We start from the raw sequence: 23,014 nt of genomic DNA on the forward strand, positions 1-23,014 counted from the left end.
GCCGTTCACAATTCTTTCCCGTGGCTTCGTGACACAATAAATTGCCCAACAGATGTGCACTTGAGAATCTAGCCAAAATAAGCAACAGGTCCTTCAGGTACCATTCACTTATTGTTTTTCATGTACTATGTAGAAGCAAATATGCAAATATGATGCAGTTTAAATGAAGTTTTATACTTTTGCTGCTATGAAGTTGATCATATGAATGTGCTCCACCTGCGTTGAATTGGTTGATTAGCCGAACACACTTTCTCCCAAACTTTGTTAATAAAACATCATCTAACAAAATGTTCATCCATCTCAAGTGCAACACCATACCAGGTGTGCTACCAAGCAAGTTTACTCATTATATGACGTAATATCAAAATGTATTCATCACAAATCATGCACTAGGGTAATGTTTTGTAGTCATAACATATTATTTTTGCAAGGACCTGTACAAAAATAAGCCTTTATTAATAATCTACCCCTCTGATATTATTTGTGTGAACCGCAATAAAAGTTGAATGTAAAAATGTGTGTATAAGTATGTTTTTTGAGTTTTTCCAATGGTCCTATGTTGGCATTAAACATGCTGTTGTTGCATTCCCTTCAAAACACAGCTGATGTCTTTTAACGAATCATACTTCCCAAAACGATTCGGTCAAGATTCAAACAAATTTGACAAACTGACATTCATTCAGTGTTGGCCTGTCACTTCACGACTGCTGAGTAAGTTTGCACGATTGAGCTGAGCGTGGGACCGTGAGTGACATTTATTGAGCTGATGAGCCGTGAGACGTCTGTATGGGAACATGTTATTGATTATCACAACGCTGGATGAAGTTCGAGGCTTTCCCATAGTGTCCCAGCTGCCCTTTTGGGGATTTTGACTGACCAGCAGACCCCCCGCACCTCCCATCCCCTTCACTTGTATGCCACATGCTTCATATATCCATAGGCTCACGACAGACCCCCCACTGGGCATGGGATAAAGTGGCTTAATCAAAGTTATCCAGGGGGGGGGAAATGTCCCCACCTTCTCTGAATAAATGTTTGGGCCCGGACTAGTTGTCTTGTGTGCCCCCGACCCCCCGCCACACCCTGCTGCCCTGCTCCTCAGACCTTTGACCCAGCAGTGAAAAGTTAGTTGGGATGTTGGTGAACTCTCTCAGGGTTGCTGTGCTGAAAGCGCTGGGAAAGTGCCCTCCGAGGGCCATGGGGTTGGAAGGGTAGGTGTGGGTACCACGAAACGACACTCCCTTTGACCCAAGTCTCCAGACCAGGCCTGAACACAGCGCTAATTTAATTGTTACAGGCAGTGCAACGGCCCAATGATAGCAGGGCCACTTGAAAGCCTCTGAAATCAGTTTCGCTGGAAGTCAGCTGTATTCCGTTGACTCTCTCAGCGCCTTTATCTCTTTGTTCTTTGTAGGCTGTTTTCTTTTCTGATTACGCCCTCCAAGGTTTTGCTCTTCAGCAGCATCTCCTCCTTGAGCTTCCAGCTTTCACTGGATCTCTCTGTGAGGAGCGTCTCAGCATTCATAAAGACAAGAACTCAATAGTGTGGATGGCCAATGATCAATTTACATGCAGATAAACAATCAGCAAAAAACTGAATCAATATGGAGTTTTTAAAATGGTTTGGTTGAGTTATACAACAGCTGCATCTTTTATTTTACAAACTTGTAAAACATTTGTTACATTTTATATCATGGCATCTGTAGGTTTTGATATCTATCTATCTATCTATCTATCTATCTATCTATCTATCTATCTATCTATCTATCTATCTATCTAAGCGTCGCATAAGGAAAAATAGCTCTTTTAATGTCAAACCAGTGGAGACACGTCATATTGAAATGCCAGCTGGTTCATTTGTAAAAGCTCAACAAGTCCCTCTTGTGGTTATTCACTGTAGGCAAACGTTGAATTTTCCGAGAACTTTTGATTGTTTTGTAAAATATGAACGCTTTCCATCCAAGCAGCTACACATTATTGTTTTAAGTGTATTTGTTTGTTAATATACGATATCTGATTTATGTTGACACACTAATTGTGTGGTTTCAAATTGATTCTATTTTATCAAACTGGTATTTCTTATTTTTGTTCATTCAGAAAGAATGTACATGAAAAAAAACGTTAAGGAATTAGTAATGTACTCTCGGAATTCGCACTTAACATGACAGAAATTTCACCGTAAATGCTCATCTATCTCTATTAATGTCGCTGATTTGGTCTGACAGAAAAAAATAGCTGAAATGGCAGCGGTTCAGGACTCTTTCTTTCTTTGGTTGCCACAAAAACAAGAAAAAAGAAGGTTATTCCTGTTCAGTATGGAAAAACCACAAATGAACGTCAGCATACGGCCCTGAAGATTTTGGCTAGTGAAACAATGTAGCGAAACATTAACGGAACATTCAACGTTCTAAAATGTAACAGTTTTGAAAAGATGTTCCGATGAAATATTCTAAATCATAGTCAATGTAAACGTTACAGAGAACATGAAATGTAACAGTTCGACGAACAAATCCTCACACGGAAGTTGTAACTCAAGACTAGCAAACAGAACACGTTGGCTGCTCCGGGGGGAACGGAGATTCTGAGGGGGAGTGTGAAGTTTAGGGAAGAGCCCTCTTTTCTTCAGCTGCTGACGCGGATGGGACTGTTTTGTGCAACGACGCCGAGGACCACCGAAATCCAACCATGTTAACTTGGATCATAAGTGTTTGGAGCATTCTTGTGGTAGCACAGTGTTACTTTTCGGAGGAAAATTATACCGAAGAGTCAAAGATGCAGCCACCCACGGTCGTTATAGCTATAATCGCACGGAACGCCGCTCATTCTTTACCCTACTACCTCGGAGCTCTCGAGAGATTAAACTATCCCAAAGAGCGCATCTCTATCTGGTAGGTAACTTCCTTCTCTGCCGTTCAAGCTCGCGGATGATCTTTCTTATTATTTGTAGATGTCAAAAGGTCAGTCTTATTTGCATTCAGTCCCCTCCTCCCCTTGACTTTTTCAGACTTTTCCCCAAAACCAAACCCCTTCCCCCAACTAATAATGGTCGGGATAATTATATATATATATATATATATATATATATATATATATATATATATATATATATATATATATATATATATATATATTGAACTTAAAATCGTTTATCAGCACACTATTGAGAAAATTAACTGGATAAAAATAATGATAAATAATGTAATAATTTTAAATAATGTTTTTTTTCTGATTAAAATGGACATGATAAGTCTAATGCTACATTGCAAACAAAAAAAAAGTTTGTTCTTGTAGTTAATTTGTATTAATCCGTATTTCGGTCACTGACAAATAAGATTTCAATCTTTAAATTTTTTATTTAAAAAGTCACGTGGTTTAACTATCAAGAAATGCCATATTTTCCTTATACCCTGAATAAATATGCGCACACATCATGATCATAATTTTTCCAAACCTTTTTTAGATTTTTTTAGACATACAATTAATATTCACAAAGATCATGAATTATAAATTCATAAATATCATAAATATCACAAAACATTTTAGGAGTTGCACCACGTGACATTTTATGTCCTGGACTAACTTTGCCTTGTCATAAAAAGGTCACTGTAATGAGGGTCTTTACAGGTCCAGTTTATGATATCACTTCCTGTTGCTTTTTCCAGTACGTTTATGAATTGTGGTTGCACCACATGACTTTATAGAAAACCTATAAATGCAAGTAAATGCTTACATACGTATATAGTTATGTGCACTAATTCCTGTCTCTCTGTTTATTGTTTCCTTTAGGGCAGCGACAGACCACAACATTGACAACACAACATTAGTCCTGCGAGAATGGCTCACTGTCATGCAAACACAATATCACTATATCGAGTGGAGACCTTCAGACAAACCCACGTGAGATGATCATCACACAGCATGCACATATGGCAGAAACTTTGTCCTTTTAAAACTTTTTTTTTTTAAGTTTTTGAAATTTAGGTGCTACCACTGAAGCTTGAATTGGTTTGTTTTATCCGCACAGATCCTATGTAGGTGAGCTGGGGCCCAAGCACTGGACTAACGGCCGCTATGAGTATGTTATGAAGCTCAAACAGGCAGCGTTGAACTTTGCCAAGAAACGCTGGGCTGACTACATTCTGGTATGACCCAGTTAGAGCATACAGTATACACCCCGATTTTGGATCACACATGCTCAAATATAGATATACCAGGAGTATTAAAACATTCAACCGGGTCAGAATTCTTCAAAGTTCATGTAGGCTCAGATCTTGCTGTGGTCATGAATATGAATTGTGCTGGAATGCACTAGAATCATTTTTGCTCAAATCATGTCAGTGTTTTATATTTGTTAATATCATGACTATTAAATTGTATAATTAGAATTGTGTCATTCTTTTTGTGTTTATTTCCTCATCTGCAGTATTCAGACACAGACAACATCCTGACAAACCCGGACACACTGCATCTCTTGATGGCGGAAAACAAGTCAGTCATTGCCCCCATGCTGGACTCACAGTCAGCGTACTCCAACTACTGGTGTGGCATCACTCCACAGGTACAGTGCAACCAATTTCCAGTTTGGATGTGTGTATGAGTGTGTGTGCATGAGTATGTTCCAACAACGCAATGAATGATAGCTAACGTTTCATCTTGCAATACACCACATTAATAAAGTTGCCATATCTGCTTTCACTGCTGCTGATCAGTGTATCTTCTCCATTTACAGACTACTGGTGATTTAAATAAGTTTGGGGTCACAGTTGTTTTTTTTCTTTAAAAAAAATGTATACCTTTTATTTAGTACAGATGCATTAAATTATCAGAAATGTCAGCCTTTAATAGTCAAGCCATTTAGATTCTAAGAAAAAAATTGTATTTCAAATAAATGTTTAATAATGTTTCATAATTTGTAGTGCTGGTCAACGATTAATCGCGATTAATTGCATACAAAATAAAAGGTTTTGTTTACATAATATGTATGTGTACTGTTTAGGGTATATTTATTATGTATATATAAATACACTCACATGCATGTGCATATTTAAGAAAAATAGGTTGTTTATATATTAAATATATTTAAGTATAATATGAATATAATTATATACATGTGAATATTTTCTAAATATATACTGTATGTGTTTGTCTTTATATATACATAATAAATATACACCGTACACACACATATATTATGTAAACAAAAACTTTTCTTTTGGATGCGATTAATCGCGATTAATTGTTGCCAGCTCTAATCATTTTTAGCATCAAATCATCATATACGAGTGATTTCTATAGGATGATATGACACTGAAGACCAGAGTAATGTTGCTGAAAAATCAACTTTGCATCACAGAAATAAATGCCATATGAAAATATATTCAAACAGTTGTTTTAATTGTAATAATATTTCACAATATTTCATCAAATTAATGCAGCATTTTGGGAGCTTAAGAGACTTCTTATAGAACCCCAAACATTTCAATAGTAGTTGAGTAGTATATATATATATAGCATTCAATTATAATTTAAATAATGTGAATATTTACCTTTATTACCGCTTTCACCAAATGTGTAACTAAATATATTGCTACAAAAAGACATGAAATGTTGCATTGGAACTTCTGCATGGAAGATTAAATCTGTGACTTTTTCTTTTGGTTAATTTACGTGAATTGTTCAAGCAAATTGATTCATTAATCACACTTCACAAAGCACACTATGCATAAACAGTGTGGAAAAACAATTCCTCAGTTCAGTTTAAGTGAGGATCTCCTAAGAAATACAACATCACATTTGAAGATAGTAGTTTATTATAAGTCTGTTTGCTCAAACACTTTGTCCTTTGGCTGTGTTGTTGAGTTTTCTGTCTATCTCAGGGTTACTATCGTCGTACTGCTGAGTACTTTCCCACAAAGCAGCGTCAAAGGCTGGGCTGCTACCCTGTGCCGATGGTCCACTCCACTATTCTGCTGGACCTGCGCAAGGCAGGCACCAAGAAAGTGTCCTTTCACCCCCCCCACAAAGACTACTCCTGGCCCTTTGACGACATCATCGTTTTTGCCTTCTCCTGCCGAATATCAGGTATGGCGCCCCCTTCTGGATGACTCCAGTAGATGTAATTTCTCTTACGCAATATGATCAGTTTAACATTTGGATTTAGTTGAGGGAAAAATTCCAACCTGTATCCAACTCACAATAACATTTTTTAGCATTGACAGTCAAATAACTTTGGAAAGAGATGGACTGAGTACAATTACTGACACTATTCATCTGATATGATTCACTCTCTGAAACAGAGGTGCAGATGTATCTGTGTAACAAGGAGCGTTACGGGTATCTGAACGTACCTGCAAAGCCTCATCAGACCGTGGAGGATGATCGGATCAATTTTGTCCACCTTTACCTGGAATCTCTGAGTGAGTAACACTGACATTTAGATATTCAGTTAGATTATTAGAATAAAACTTGTGCGATGACTTGAAGAACTGACAATTTCAGGATGTCACTTTAAAAACAGCATGCAAGACCTAGCTAGCATGACCTTTGTAAAAAAGAAATGCACTTGTATTAAAGGTGCAACTATAGTACTTCTTTAAAGAATAGTAAAAAAAAAATGCAAACACAGATTATATAATAATAGTAAAATAAAAGGCCACTTAAAGTCATATTGAGCATGTTGCTGTATATAAATAAAGTATATAAGTAAAATAAGTTTTAAATAATTGTCTTTTAATAATTTTTATCATGCTTTGACGAAATAGACTTTAGAAGTACATTTTATTTTGATGTGCTGACTAACATACTAAAGCACATGAGTACTTGACTATATTTTGAATGATATTATGTTATTTATTATTATAATTACAGTAAATATATATTTTAAATGTATTAAATTGCACCTTTAACAATACATATGTGTAATTACAAATTTATGTAAATACATGACATATACATTTAAATAGAAATGACTTTAAAGTATATTTTAGACAGTAGAAGTACAATAGTACATACAGTAGAAGTAATTATGAAACTATATTTAAATATGTACATTAGTATAAAATAAGTGGGTCAAAAAAACTACTAATTTCAGCTAATTGAATCGAATATAAATTTAAGCTTTAAAAAAAATGTATGGAATTGTAACTAACATGCAATTAAGTGTCTGAAAACATTACATCACATTTGCATATAAGAAAAATCTTAAAGTGGATTATTTAAAAATTTTAAAATATGTAAAAGTGTATTTCTTTTACACAAGAGTGGCAACTGAGAATAATAATAATAAAAAAACATGAGGGAAATTATGAGATGAACATTATATTATGAAATTGAAGACATAAATGTGAGATATTAATTCAGAGTATGAGATAAATGTTGCAGTTCTACTTGTGATATGAAGTTATTTATGAGAAAAAGCTACAAAAACCTTTTAATTTGAAAGGTAAAAACCTGCTTCCATAGCTCTAAGCTTCACAAAATCTGATGATCATGCAGCATGAAATGATTTTCAGTGAGATCTCAGTGTATTTGAATATTGTCATTTCTCCCACAGTCCACGGGCCACCAATGTACTTGTCTCGCTATGTCCACGTTCCTCCCAAACGGTCTGATCTCATGGGCTTTGATGAGGTAAAGTGGAGCACATACTCTGTATTTTACCATTGCTTTGAGCTACATTCACCCTGTGTGTTTGTTCTCCTCAGATCTACCTGATAAACCTGCGCAGACGTCCAGACCGCAGGGACAGGATGCTATGGTCGCTGTATGAGATGGAGATTGATGCCAAAGTTGTGGATGCTATAGATGGAGCGTAAGTACAGACATTTATCCATCCATTGTTTATATATGCAAATGAAAATGAGAGCAATAATTGAGTTTTTTTCACCGGCGTGTGCGTGCAGAGCTCTGAACAGCAGCAATATTAAGATCCTAGGTGTCGATCTCTTACCTGGTTACTACGACCCTTTCTCCGGCCGCACGCTGACCAAGGGAGAGGTGGGCTGCTTCCTCAGCCACTACTACATCTGGAAAGAGGTCAGCCGCCCCTAAAACTATTTCAGTAAACGCCACTGTGTTTGATATTTTGTTATCGCTAACACTTTACACTAAGGCTCCATCAGTTAATGTTGGTTAATGCATTCACTAACATTAACTAACAATGAACAATACATTTATTACAGTATTTTTCAAGCTTTTTCAAAATTTTGGTTAATACAAATACAACTGTTCATTGTTAGTTAATGTTAGTTGAATTACACTATTATTATCATTACAACGTTATATTAACAGATAGAACTTTTAATTAATAATGTATTACTGAATGTTTAAATTAGCATGAACTAAGATTAATAAATGCTTTAGAAGTATTTCTCATCCTTAGCTAGGGTAGTCAACTAATGTTAACAAATGCAGTCTAAAAAAGAACTTAAGAAATATCTTGAATTCTAATGCTGAGACATTTTTAAAGACATTTTTAGTTGTGTTAACATTTTTCAAGTGTAGCTAAAAATTACTAAATCAAAAATAAAAAGGTTTAATGTCTGGATGTTAAGGCTGAATTTATTTGATCAAAAAATGTGAATATTGTGAAATACTATTACAATTTAAAATAATGTCTTCAGTGTCACATGATTCTTCAGAAATCATAATAATATGCTGTTGAGAACAGTTGTGCTGCTTCATATTTGTGTGGAATCTGTAATGATATTTTTTTCAGGGTTCTTTTATGAAAATTCAATAATTCAATGAAAAGTTCAAAAGAACAACATTTATTGGAAATAGAAATCTTTGTAACATTATACATGTTTTCACTGTCACTTTTGATCAGTTGAGTGCATCCTTGTGAAGTATTAAATTCAAACCTAACTTCTGAATGGTAGTCTATATTCAAATAATTCAATCTGAAATATCATATCGTGTTTATAGTATGTCAAAATGATTAGCTGTTCTTTCAATCATAGATGGTGGACATGCAGCTAGACAAGGCGCTGATCTTTGAGGATGACATGCGTTTCCAAGCCAACTTTAAGCGTCGCCTGCTGCGTCTGATGGAGGAGGTGGAGCAGGTGGAGCTGGACTGGGACATCATGTGAGTGACACCTGTCTGTCACACGGTTGCTGAAGAAACCAGAATCAGAATATTGCTTTTGCTTTTATTTTTATTTTATAACATACATTTCCCATATCCATGTAGACAATTTCAAATTCTTAGATATTTAAAAGATCCTCCTGCAATCCAACAGTAAACTCATCACAGATGTAGTGCCCTCATCAGGTGTCTTTGACTGTTGCAGATACCTGGGCAGGAAGAAGGTGAACCCTGAAGAGGAAGTCCCAGTGGAGAATGTGAGGAACCTGGTGTACGCCGATTACTCCTACTGGACGCTGTCTTACGCCATCTCTCTTCAGGGAGCTCAGAAGCTCCTCAACGCTGAACCGATATCCAAGATGCTTCCTGTGGATGAGTTTCTACCCATCATGTATGACAAGCACCCCAAGTGAGTAAGACGGTGTTCAGGCCTAAACTAATTTTACTTTAATAGTTCACCCAGAAATGAAAATATAGTCTCCCTCAGACCATCCCAGATGTAGATGAGTTTGTTTCTTCATCTGAACAGATTTAAAGAAATGTAGCGTTACATCACTTGTTCACCAATGGATCCTCTGTGGTGAATGGGTGCCGTCAGAATGAGAGTCCTAACAGCTGATAAAAACATCACAATAATCCACAAGTGATCCACACCAGAAGCAAGTCAAGCAAAGGTTAAAAGTTCTGGATGGATTTGTTTCTTCACAAGACGTTAACTGATGGACTGGTGTGGATTATTGTGATGTTTTTATCAGCTGTTTGGACTCTCATTCTGACGGCACCCATTCACTGTAGAGGATCGATTGGTGAACAAGTCATGTAATGATAGATTTCTCCAAATCTGATGAAGAAACAAACTCATCTACATTATGGATGGCCTGGAGGTGAATATATTTTCAGCCAATTTTAATTTTTGGTGAAACTGTTTCTTTAAATGTTAAAATTATTTGTGAAGTTTAAAGAGTGATGTTGCTCATTTTAGTTCAGAAAGTATGCATTCTCCCCATAAAGACAAATGCATACCGTCATTTTCTCCTGGTTTGTATTTTATGAGTACTTCATATTTTTGCAAAGTATGCCTGACGGAAATATCTCACCACAAATGTGTGTTTTGGTACTCTCTACATAATTTCTTAACTATATGTGATAGTCCTTTGATTTTTATAGACAGAGAGAAACCCAGATCTTGAGTTGGCATTAGCTTTGATTCCTCAGCGCGAGTGGTTGTGTGTGCGCTGTGGATTGGCGTGATGCCATCCATTTCCCCTGTCCGTTTCCTCTCCATCTCTGACTCTTATTCATTTAGCTTGGCACGTCCCGCCTGAAGATCCTCATCCCCACAGAGACAGATCAGAGCGGCCTTATTCAATCTTTCTAGCGATCCGGTGTGCTGCTGCTGCCCCGCGGACGGCTAACCCTTTAAACACCCTTCCCTGTCTTCCCCGTTACACATTCCAGCTAAACGAGTTTCTACTTTAGCCGGTGTTTGCTGCTTTGCTCTCCTTCCAGGTCTGACAAAGCCAAGGGCCGTCTGCCAGCAGGCCCAGTACACACGTTTACCCTCAGCACGTGAAGCACCTCTTCAGGCTTCTGCTGAAAGTATTTGACATTTTATTCAAGCAGCACGAGCCCTAAAGCAATTCATCATCTGATTCTGGATCCTAACCCTAAGTTCCAAGTTATTATTATATTATATTATATTATATTATATTATATTATATTATATTATATTATATTATATTATATTATATTATATTATATTGCTCATACTGAGTGGTAGAACATTTTTTACATTAGGATAAAATATGGATATAGTGTAAAAATTATTAGATATTATTAGTATTATCATTGCACTCATTGTCTGGTCATTATTACATTATTTTATATTATGTTATATTATTGCTTACACTTATGGTTAGGGATTATTTTTTTCAAATCTGGAATAAAATTTGGATTTTTATATATTAATAAAATAGAATAAAATATTTTATAGATCTACACACACACACACACACACATATATATTATAGTATAATTTTGTTTATTTACTTTTATTTGATTGTATTGCAGGTTTTTTATTTATATTGCATATACTTGGGGATAAAATATAGATTTTATAATTAATATAATATTGCTCATACTGAGGGGTAGGAACATCAGGATAAAATATGGATATAGTGTAAATATATCTAGTATAAACATTATATTATTAGTATAATAGTATTATTAATCATCTTGCTTGGTAATAATATTATATTATATTACTGCTTGTAGGGATTTATATGTATGTGTGTGTGTGTGTGTGTGTGTGTGTGTGTGTGTCATCCCGGATGAGCCCCCAATTTATGTTACGACCCGGCTCAAAGTCACAACATAAAGAGGGCACTTAGACAAAAATAGGTTTCAATACAATTATAAATTTATTTCAAATTAATCAAATAATGTCTAGGGTCAAAGTATTAAAGAATAACAAATGAATCAAATCAAATAGCTGTTAGAAATTGGGTTTGTGGAGTTGTGGAAAACAAATGTGAACACAAAATATCAACCCACTCTTCAAACAAACAAACCAAAAATGAGAGAGAGTGATCACAGCTCCATGAGCCTCTTAAATAGGGTGCCACAGGTGCCAATAATTAACACTGGAATCCCGCCCATCCAGGAGGAACCTGCAACCTTAACCAAAATAAGAGCAAAATAGGCAGGGCTGTAACACCTCAATCAACAAAATGTTAAATAACCTAAAGTATTTAACACAATAAATTTAACAAATAATAAAATAAACAAATATATCAAAACATTTACAAAAAAAAAAACAGGAGTATAGAATGTCATACACGAGACAGTGCATCGGCTAAAACATTCTCCTTTCCTTTGATGTGATGAATTTGTAAAGGAAAAGACTGCAAAAAGAGACTCCATCTCATCAACCGCTGGTTAGAGTTGCAACTTCGCTGCAAAAAAACTAGTGGGTTATGATCAGTCAACACTTCAATTGGGTTGCCACTACTCAAATAAACCTCAAAATGTTGAACTGCTAAAATCATTGCCAAGGCTTCCTTCTCAATTACAGAATAATTTCTTTGGTGGGAATTAAACTTTTTAGAAAAGAAGCAGACTGGGTGTTCAATACCTTGATCATCGTCCTGCAAAAGAACTGCCCCTGCCCCATTTTCACTTGCATCTACTGCCAGTTTGAAAGCATTTTTAAAATTTGGCGCTGCCAAGATAGGGGCATTAACCAACAGGGCCTTGGCATTATCAAATGCCTGCTGGCAACTGTCTGTCCACACAAAATCAATTTTTGGACTTAACAAGTCTGTAAGAGAACTCACTACACTAGCGAAATTGGGACAAAAGGCACGATAATAGCCGGTCATTCCCAAAAATCTCCTTAGATCTTTACGAGACTGAGGAACAGGGAAATGATCTATAGCTTCAACTTTAGCCCGAATAGTTCGAACTTGACCTTGCCCCACAATTTTGCCCAGGTAGGTAATGGTTGCTTTGGCAAACTCACATTTAGCGAGGTTAACAGTCAGATTAGCAGCCAACAAACGGTCTAAGAGCGCTTTAAGCTGAGCTACATGACTACTCCAGTCAGGGCTGTATACCACAATATCGTCCAAATAGGCCTCACAATTGTCTAACCCAGATATTACTTGGTTAACTAACCTTTGAAAGGTAGATGCAGCATTTTGCATTCCAAAAGCCATAACCTGATATTCCCATAGTCCATCTGGAGTCACAAATGCTGACATCTCTTTGGCTCTGTCAGAAAGGGGAACCTGCCAGTAACCTTTTAAAAGATCTAACTTGGTTACATACCTGGCAGAACCCACCCGGTCAATGCAGTCATCCAATCGGGGCAATGGATAAGAATCTACTTTGGTTAGAGCATTAACCTTACGAAAATCTGTACAGAACCTCATAGACCCATCAGACTTTGGCACCAAAATACATGGAGAACTCCAGGCACTTTGGCTTGGTACAGCAATTCCATGTTCAACCATATAAGCCACCTCCTTACTCAACAGTGCACGCTTTTCAGGACCCACCCTGTAGGGATGTTGCTTCACAGGGGCAGCACCTGAAACATCAATATCATGCACTACCAGATTAGTTTGGTTAGGCACATCTGGAAACAGTGGTTCATAAGAGCTAATCAGCTCTACAAGAACAGACCTTTCAACTTGAGGCAAATAAGATAGATAAGCCTCAAGATCAAACAGGATTTCAGAATTATTTAACCGAGGTGTAGGAACCATCACTTCACTGATTCCTTCTGAAACTACTGGAGTACAAGGTAACACCACCATCTTCTTGGTTAAATCAAAACTCCCTTCTCTAGTAAAATACTCTTTCAGCATATTAATATGACAGAGACGACTTTTCTTTCGTCTGCCTGGAGTAGAAATGACATAGTCAAGATCACCAACCTTGCGTTCAACTGTGTAAGGCCCTGAAAAACGGGCCTGCAACGCAGAACCATGGACAGGAAGCAAAGCCAAAACTCGATCCCCTACTGAAAAAGATCGCTTTTTAGCCCGCTTATCATACCAGGCCTTCATCTTTTTCTGCGAGCTAGCGAGATTAGAATTGGCAATTTCACAGGCTTTACTAAGCCGATATCGAAAATGGCTAACATAGTCCAGTAAGTTGGAAGAATCTGTTACCTCAGCCAGCCACTGTTCCTTCAACAATTTCAAAGGACCACGGACATTATGTCCGAAGACCAATTGAGCAGGACTAAACCCCAAAGACTCTTGCACAGCTTCTCTGGCCGCAAAAAGCATGAGATGTACTCCTTCATCCCAGTCCCGCTGAAACTCAAGACAGTAGGTTTTTAACATTGTTTTCAAGGTTTGATGAAACCTCTCGAGAGCCCCTTGGGACTCTGGATGGTAGGCACTAGAATGACAATGTGAAATTCCTAACTGATCCAACACCTGCCTAAAAATCCCAGACATAAAATTGGATCCTTGGTCAGACTGAACAGTCTTAGGAAGCCCAAACATTGAAAAAAACTTTAGCAAGGCCTGCACTACCACGGGAGCTGTTATTTTCCTTAAAGGAATAGCCTCTGGAAAGCGAGTAGAAGCGCACATAACAGTTAGTAAGTATTGGTTGCCATGTTTGGTTTTAGGCAAAGGACCAACACAGTCTACTAAAACTCTACCAAATGGCTCCTCAAAAGCCGGAATAGGATGCAAAGGAGCAACAGGTATAGTCTGATTAGGTTTACCAGCTACCTGACAAATATGACAGGTCCTGCAATATGCTACAACATCTTGTTTTAGACCAGGCCAATAGAAATTTTGCAATATACTATTATAAGTCTTATTCACACCAAGATGTCCTGCCATGCTACAGTCATGTGCTAGCTTGAGTATGTCTTTACGGAAAACTTGAGGTACCACAATCTGAAAGACATTTCCCCACTCATCCTGTCTAGATAATGATTGTGGGCGCCATTTTCGTATTAGGACCCCATCCTTTTGGAAATAACCACATGACAATTCATTTACTTCTTGTTCAGTGCTCACTTCCTCAAACAGAGAAGATAAAGAAGAATCCTTACTCTGCTCTAAAATGAGCTGATCTCTGGTAATTGCAGTCTCTTTAGGAGGAATCTCCTGGGATTTTTCTAGCTCTGCCTTACCTGACACTATTAAAGATTTAACAGGCACAACTTCATCTCTCTTCTTTTCATCAAACACCCTTAAAAAGGTATCAGCTAGATCGAAATTAAAATCTGCTCTTTTTTTATCGGTAGACTTAAAAGTCTGTTTAGACATAGCACGAGTCACAGCACATACTGGAAAAACATCAGGAAAAGATTGAGACAGATCAGAGTTCTCACTTGACATAGGGACCTCAATAACTTGAGCATTAGGTGTGACCTTGACACCAGCCAAATCATTACCTAAAATAAATGAAACCCCTTCAATTGGCAAACAAGATCGTACACCCACCACTACCTGACCAGACACTAATGGTGATTTTATCTCAATGCTATGTAGAGGAACAACAGCAGAACCCATTTCAACTCCCCTTACCAACACTTGAGCTCCTGTAGCAGTCTGGTTAGAGAGAGGCAAAATTCCCTCAAGTAATAAAGACTGTGAGGCTCCTGTATCTCTAAGAATACTCACTGGAACACCACTTTCTTGCCCTGGTAGAGACACAACTCCTGTAGTAAGAAAAGGAGCATAATCTGTTAAACAGTCACTAGTACCCAAGTCTCCAAACTTCAAAGACTGAACCCCAAAACATTCAGCACTTTTTTGTACAGGAAAATGGCTTGCAGCAGCCAATCCAACTGGCTTGGTAGATTTTGCTTTCTTACCAAGAACAAAACATTCTGATATCTTATGCCCTGGCTTCTTGCAATAAAAGCAGATGATGTTTGCCTTAGAAGAAACCGCACTAAGCTTGCTAGAGGAAGTTGAAAAAGAGTCAGGTCCGGCCAAAACAGTTTTACTATGATCCTGATAATTTCTTCTTGGGTTATGGTTTCCATATAACCCTTTATGGGTTAAAGCGAACTCATCAGCCATAACAGCGGCATCAAACAATTTGGAAATCTTTTGTTCATTTAAATATGTAGCCAGAACTGCTGGGACACAATTTTTAAACTCCTCTAAGAGAAATTTAAGAAACTCACTACACTACCCACTACAAGCGCTTTGTTGTGAAGATGTTCACATTTGTAGATCCAGCCTCACTGGCTGCTCTGCAGGAAACCATCTTCATCCACTGCACTACAGAGGTGTGCCATCCATCATCTGGCTCTTGTGAGCAAAGCTGCACCAGGAAACGAAGAGACACTCGTATCAAGGCTGTCTCTGGGGAGCAGACTGTGGTTTCTAGTGGAGAAGTTACTCTGGTCATGTAAATCTAGTGTTTTTAATAAACTTTTCAGAACCCTAAAAAAAAAAAAAAAAAAAAAAAAAAAAAAGGTGGCAGGTTCCTCCTGGATGGGCGGGATTCCAGTGTTAATTATTGGCACCTGTGGCACCCTATTTAAGAGGCTCATGGAGCTGTGATCACTCTCTCTCATTTTTGGTTTGTTTGTTTGAAGAGTGGGTTGATATTTTGTGTTCACATTTGTTTTCCACAACTCCACAAACCCAATTTCTAACAGCTATTTGATTTGATTCATTTGTTATTCTTTAATACTTTGACCCTAGACATTATTTGATTAATTTGAAATAAATTTATAATTGTATTGAAACCTATTTTTGTCTAAGTGCCCTCTTTGTGTTGTGACTTTGAGCCGGGTCGTAACATAAATTGGTGTGTGTGGAGTGTGTGTGTGTTGGTGTGTATGAACACAGGGCGTGTGACGCGTCAGTGCAGCAGTGTTGGAGTAGTAGTGCTTGTAGGTCTTGTAGTTCTGCTGGCCACTTTCTGCTTTCAGCTGTTGCCACCGGATAGCCCCTTGTTTTTTCAGGGGCGAAAAGAGGAGCCGAGTGTGTAAGCCTCCTCAGCCGGTACATAGCCTCTCCACTGCCAAGATCTCGTTCATGCCTCCTCGTGGCACACATGGTAACTGGTCCCTTGCGGTTCCAGGCTAAGCTGTACGGGATCTCGGAGCAGCAGTGGGCCCCAGAGACGTGGCATGCAGGCCCATCAGTGAATGGAAATGCCCTGCTGCCCGTCAACCACTGTCCCAGCTATGGGTAAATAGTCCCAACTATGGGCAAATAGCAAAGACCCCAACGGCGGCGCAGGCGGAAGATGGTGGTGTGAGAACCACCACAACGGCTGGGCAGGCGGAAGAAGGCAAACCCCCTGCCACGTGGGTTAACTCGGGAGGGTACAGTGGCCAGGGGAGTAAACCCCGAAGACAAATCTGCACTTGGGGACAGGCATAGGCGGAGTCCAACTGACCGGACCACCGGCAGCCCCCTGCAACTTCCTGCCAGACGAAGGTCGTCATGGGTTCCCTCATGCCACTGGAGGTCCATCTGGCAGGAGTGAAGATGGTGGGAGTTAGGTCTGCGCACCCTCACCCTCACCTTAATCCTCACCTATGCGCAAGCTTCTTGCCCCCCCCCCCCTTAAAAGTCCTGTGGCGATGTGGAATGGTGGTGGGCACAGGCCAAGGATGTGGCTGGGAGTGTCTAGCCAAACTATGCACACAGGCGGCAATGGAGTGATGGTCGCTAGGACTCTGGGATGGAGCAGCGAGTCTTTTCGGCAGCTTCCACTGCGACTGAGCAGCCCCACACTGCTCACCCCTGTGATGGGGAAGGACCTGGAAAAGGTGGTCCAAAAATTGTCTGCTCCCCACACTCCGGACGGTAAACCGCAACCGTCGGAGCATCCCCCCCTCGCGGTCGAAAAATTAAAGTGAAAAAAAATAAGCTAAGCATCGCTTCGTGGAACGTTCGTACACTGCTGGACCTGGTCGAAACCCCGGACAGGCCCCACCGCAGGACAGCACTGGTGGCCCTGGAGCTTGCAAGATATAACATCGACATTGCAGCTCTCAGTGAGACCAGACTACATGGGGAGGACTCCTTGACAGAGGCTGGTGCTGGGTACACCTTCTTCTGGAAGGGGGTCCCCGAAGGCATTCGTCGTAATCATGGAGTTGGCTTTGCTGTGAAGTCTAAACTGCTGCAGCGCATTCCGGAAACCCCTATCGGCATCAATGAAAGATTGATGACATGGCGCATTCCCTTGGCAAAGGAACGCTTCGCCACTCTCATCAGTGCATATGCTCCAACTCTTGATGCCGAGTACAACATCAAAGAGGATTTCTATAGAGCTCTTGATGCCATCCTACAGAAAACCCCTGCTTCAGACAGAATCATACTCATGGGAGACTTCAATGCTAGAGTGGGTACGGAGCATATGGTATGGAGTAAAGTCATCGGCCAGCATGGTGTGGGGAAAATGAACCGCAACGGGCTCAGACTCCTCTCTCTCTGTGCAGAGCACCAGCTGGTCATCACTAACACCATCTTCCAGATGAAGAACAGGCTCAAGACCACCTGGCAGCACCCCCGCTCAAAACACTGGCATCTCCTGGATTACGTGATTGTCCGTCAAAAGGATAGACGAGATGTCCTTACCACTCGTGTTATGCGCGGAGCTGAGTGCTGGACTGACCACCTCATGGTCAGATCCAAATTACTCATGAGTATTCAACCTCGTGTTCCGAGGCGAGCCCCAAACAAGAAACTAAACTGCACAGCGTTGAACAACCTCACCATCAAAGACAACCTCCGACAGCTCCTTGCTGAAAACCTCAACATGATCCCGGAGGAATCAGCTGATTGGCCAGCTCTACGCCAGGCTATTCATAACGCTGCTTCAGAGGCGCTTGGCCAATCAAGGAAACATCACCAGGACTGGTTTGACTGCAACTCAGCTGAGATACAGTCACTTCTTAAAACCAAGCATGAAGCCCATAAAGCTCTCTTGTCCTGCCCTGGATCTGCTACCCATAAAGCCACCTTCGCTGCTGTAAGAGCAGAAACCCAGCGAGCCCTTCGGACTATGGAGAACATCTGGTGGGTAAAAAAGGCGCACGAAATCCAAAACCTGGCAGACTGCAATAACACTCAAGGCTTTTACGATGCCATAAAAGCATTGTACGGCCCCAGGAAGCGGGTGATTGCTCCAGTCCGATCAGCTGAGGGGTCCACGCTCTTCAAGGACCGCCACGAGATTCTTGCCCGTTGGGTAAATCATTTTGAGAATCTCTTCAACCACACCAACCCTGTTGACCAACACATCCTGGATAATCTGCCAGACTTGCCACCAACCATGCACCTGGATACTCCACCACTTTTCTCAGAACTCCGGCAAGCTATTTCAGGTCTGAAAAACAACAAAAGCGCTGGACCCGATGGAATCCCTGCAGAGGTTTTCAAACATGGAGGATACACCCTCACGCGTCGCCTGCACCTCCTGATTCAAAACATCTGGGAACATGGGACCCTCCCACAGGACTGGAAGGATGCTAACATTGTTGTCATATACAAGCAGAAAGGAGACCGAGCAGTCTGTGGCAACAGCCGTGGGATATCTCTCCTCTCCATCGCAGGGAAAGTACTGGCCAAGATCATGCTCAGCAGACTGGTTGAGCACATCTCGGAAGCTGTGCTTCCGGAAACGCAGTGTGGCTTCCGGAAGACCAGATCCACAACAGACATGGTTTTTGTCTTGAGGCAGCTGCTGGAGAAGAGTCGAGAGCATCACAAAGACCTTTACGTAGCCTTCATCGATCTCAGCAAAGCCTTTGACACCATCAACCGTGAGTTGCTCTGGAAATACCTATCCAAAATTGGGGTACCACCCAAGTTTCTCAGCATCCTACAGCAGCTGCATGACGGGATGAAAGCCAGAGTCCTCATGGGAGAACTCCAATCAGAGTCTTTTGGGGTAAACGTTGGGGTGAAGCAAGGCTGTGTCCTGGCTCCGATGCTCTTTAACATCCTCCTCTCTGCCATCACCTGCCTTTTCCACCGTGTCCTGGGACATGAAGACGGTGTCCATGTGGAATACCGACTTGACGGAAGCCTCTTCAACATTCGTCGGCTTCAAGCTCACACAAAGACAAAGACCCGCCAGATCTGTGAGCTTCAGTATGCTGATGACTGTGCAGTCTTAGCCCACAGCCCAGACTCTATGCAGTACGCCCTTAACACCATATCCAGTCTGTACCAATCTTTCGGCCTGCAGGTTAACACTCAAAAAACCGAGGTCATGTTCCATCTCACCACCCCCGTTCCCACACCCCCCAGTTTTCACATAAATGGTGTTCCACTTAAATCAGTGGACCACTTCACCTACCTCGGCTCCACTCTGTCCTCAAGCAGCTCCCTTGACACAGAAATACACACTCGGATAAATAAAGCCTCATCATCTTTTGGACGCCTACGCAGCAGGGTTTTCGAAAATCGTAACCTGAAGGTCAGTACCAAGGTTGCTGTTTACAATGCGGTATGTCTCTCCACTCTTCTTTATGGGGCAGAGTCATGGACCTCATACCGCCAGCACATCATCCACCTAGAGGCCTTCCATATTCGCTGCTTACAAAAAATCCTCAGCTTGTCCTGGAAAGATCGAATCCCCCATACAGTCATCCTCAGCAACACCAACTCAATCTGTATGGAAGCTGCTGTGGCCAGAAAACATCTGCGTTGGATAGGGCACACCATACGCATGCCTGAACATCGCCTGCCCCGCCAAGTCCTTTACAGTCAACTAGTGGGTGCGAAACGTTCCGCTGGAGGGCAAAAGCGTCGTTTTAAGGACTATACCAGGGACCTCCTTAAGCGGGCAAACATCCCCCTCACGAAGCTAGAATCTCTGGCACTTGACCGATCAGCCTGGCAGGCCACCTGTGCTGCTGCGGTCTCTCAAATACACCAAACCAACCAAGACCAACGATCCATGAGGCGAATCAAGAGACACCAACGGGCGGCTGGTACCCCCCTGGTATCTGGTTTCCCCTGCTCCATCTGCGGTCGAGTGTGCGGATCAAGGATCGGACTTTACGCCCATGAGAAGTGGCACCAGCGGCAAGGTTGCTGAACCCCCACCCCCCATCCCTATCCCTGGAGCAAGCGTTATCATCGAACACGATGGACAGCTAAGAAGTGTGTGTGTATATATATATATATATATATATATATATATATATATATATATATATATATATATATATATATATATATATATATATAATTTTATTTATATTGTATAATTTTATTTATTTTAACCATAATATTTTCATTTATTTTATTTTATGTACATTATTTATTTCTTAAATGTATGATTAGGGGTCTGGTGATGTCACATGAACATATTTTAGACCTATTTTCTAAAGCCTTTAATAATAAGCACTCACATTGCTAAAGTGTTTTATTTTGATGTTTCCTCTCAATAGTGAGGACTACAAATCCCATTTTCCCAATCGGAATCTGATGGCGTATTCCACACACCCCCTTCTGGTGCAGCCCTGCCATTACGCCGGTGACCCGGAGTGGGTGAGCGACACAGAGACCTCTACGCTGTGGGATGATGACAATGTGCTCACGGACTGGAGAGGCTCCTATAAAACTCTGAAGGGCTCTCAGCCACCGGCCGGCCTGCAGAGCGCCACCTACAAGGACGAGTTGTGAGGTTCAGCCCCAAAGCCTCATGAATGGGCATCTTCTAAGAGCAGAAGGATCAGGAGTGAGCAGCTCTTTATTAGGAGAGAAATGTCACTCATCATGGAGACCTCAAAACTGGAAGAGACGAGGGAGACCTGGGACCAATCCTTAGGAAGAGTCACTCTACAACAACAAAAATACATTTTTCTTGTTTTCCAGTAAAAATCCAGTAAAAATTCCAGTTTAAAAAATCTCTTCGTTAAGAAACATTTACTTAGTAAAATAAATGATATGAAGGCACGTTTTCATGCCAGCGCAAATCCAACGGCGAGAAAATTGGAAAAATCAACATTAAAAATGGAAAACATTTTTATTGTAAAACAAGAACTGTAAAGGTAAAAGGGTGCGATACATTTGATGACTCTTATATCTGACCACGAGTTAAAAAATTTTATTATATATTAGAGGTTGAAAGTTTTTGTCCATTTTTTGGTATGGATTAAGCTAATTTTGCTTTTTTTATCAGGTTATTTTTCTTTATTAACTATAAAAAAGGACATTTGATAGCTTTTACAGAAGTGGTGCATTATAAATTGTATTACTGGAGTTTAAACAGCTGTCATAAGGACTATCATGCTCAGACAATCAAACAAACAGAGCTTAGTGTATATTAGAAATGGTGTGGTCAATTTCTCTCTCTCTTTTTGTGCACTTTTGCTGTTCATGACAAATTTCTGTTACCATCATTTGTTCTTATTTATTATTTTCCCAGTCTTATTCCCTTCTGTGTCTCTCCAAACTGAACAGTGGGACCAAATTAAATGGCATGATAAGAGTATGCATGACAGTTTCGGAAATTTTTGTTGTTATTGAAATAAAGAATTACGTTTTTTTAAACATTACATTGTTGGATGTCAGTTGGACGTTTTCTTCTCTTGTCTCTTGGACAAACAATAAATACAGAGGCAGTAGACCCATTACTAGTTAGGACCAGAATATAATCATAAGGTTTTATCAAATTTGACTAAAAGTTGACTTAGCAACACATTGTGGGAAGTAGTTTTACTTCACTTCCAGGAGCTGCTCGCTCTGCTGCGGTTCTATCGCCATCTGTTGGTAAGAGTACAAATGGACAAGTACAACCTTTCGGTTTTCTAGAGTGTATTTTGAGCGAGTAATTAACTAGGACCTTTTTTCTTTAAATTATTTGGTTGGACTTTATTTTAAGGTGTTCTTGTTACAGTGTAATTAGTACCCTAAAAAGGAACCCTAAACCAAACCATAATCCTAACTAGCAATATTGCAAATACATGTAGTTAATTAACATTACTCAGTAATTAAGTGTATAGTTACACTGGAACAAGGACACCTTAAAATAGTGTTACCAATTATTTTTATTTTTTATTATTTAATTTTTTTAGAAATAGGCTACATTAAACTACCATTAAATTAAACATTACCTGAAATAAAATATAAAAATAAAATAAACTTATTTCAGATAGTTGCTAAAGGCGACATTTGTCATTTTAAAACTTACAAAAAAAAAAAAAGAATGTAAATGACAAAATAACCAAAGACAAAGTTCAAATAAAATTGAATTGAAAACATACATTTATAGTACTATATCAAGGATGCTAAAATAATACTGAATAGACTGAATTTACAGTACATACAGTAGCTTGTACGCAAAGTTTACAAATGTTTGAAGTAGTCTGAAATAGTCGTTCTCAATCCGAGTGAACTTCCTGACATTATTTACAAGAGGCAATTCACATTTCATGAGATCGATGAGTAAAATACACTTCTG

General features: G+C 39.7%; 1 protein-coding gene across 1 annotated transcript; it reads left to right on the forward strand.

Moving 5' to 3' along the window:
- The first annotated feature begins 2,630 nt into the window (after positions 1-2,630).
- LOC113109659 (probable inactive glycosyltransferase 25 family member 3) lies at positions 2,631-22,109 on the forward strand. The gene is made up of 12 exons (XM_026273365.1): positions 2,631-2,888; positions 3,787-3,897; positions 4,025-4,142; positions 4,424-4,558; positions 5,877-6,081; positions 6,297-6,416; positions 7,553-7,629; positions 7,704-7,810; positions 7,902-8,034; positions 8,961-9,088; positions 9,294-9,497; positions 21,000-22,109. The coding sequence occupies exons 1-12, from the start codon at positions 2,686-2,688 to the stop codon at positions 21,232-21,234; spliced, it is 1,776 nt and encodes a 591-aa protein (XP_026129150.1). The 5' UTR covers positions 2,631-2,685; the 3' UTR covers positions 21,235-22,109.
- Positions 22,110-23,014: the final 905 nt, after the last annotated feature.

Source organism: Carassius auratus, chromosome 10 (assembly GCF_003368295.1).
Source record: "Carassius auratus strain Wakin chromosome 10, ASM336829v1, whole genome shotgun sequence".
Lineage (NCBI taxonomy): Eukaryota > Metazoa > Chordata > Actinopteri > Cypriniformes > Cyprinidae > Carassius > Carassius auratus.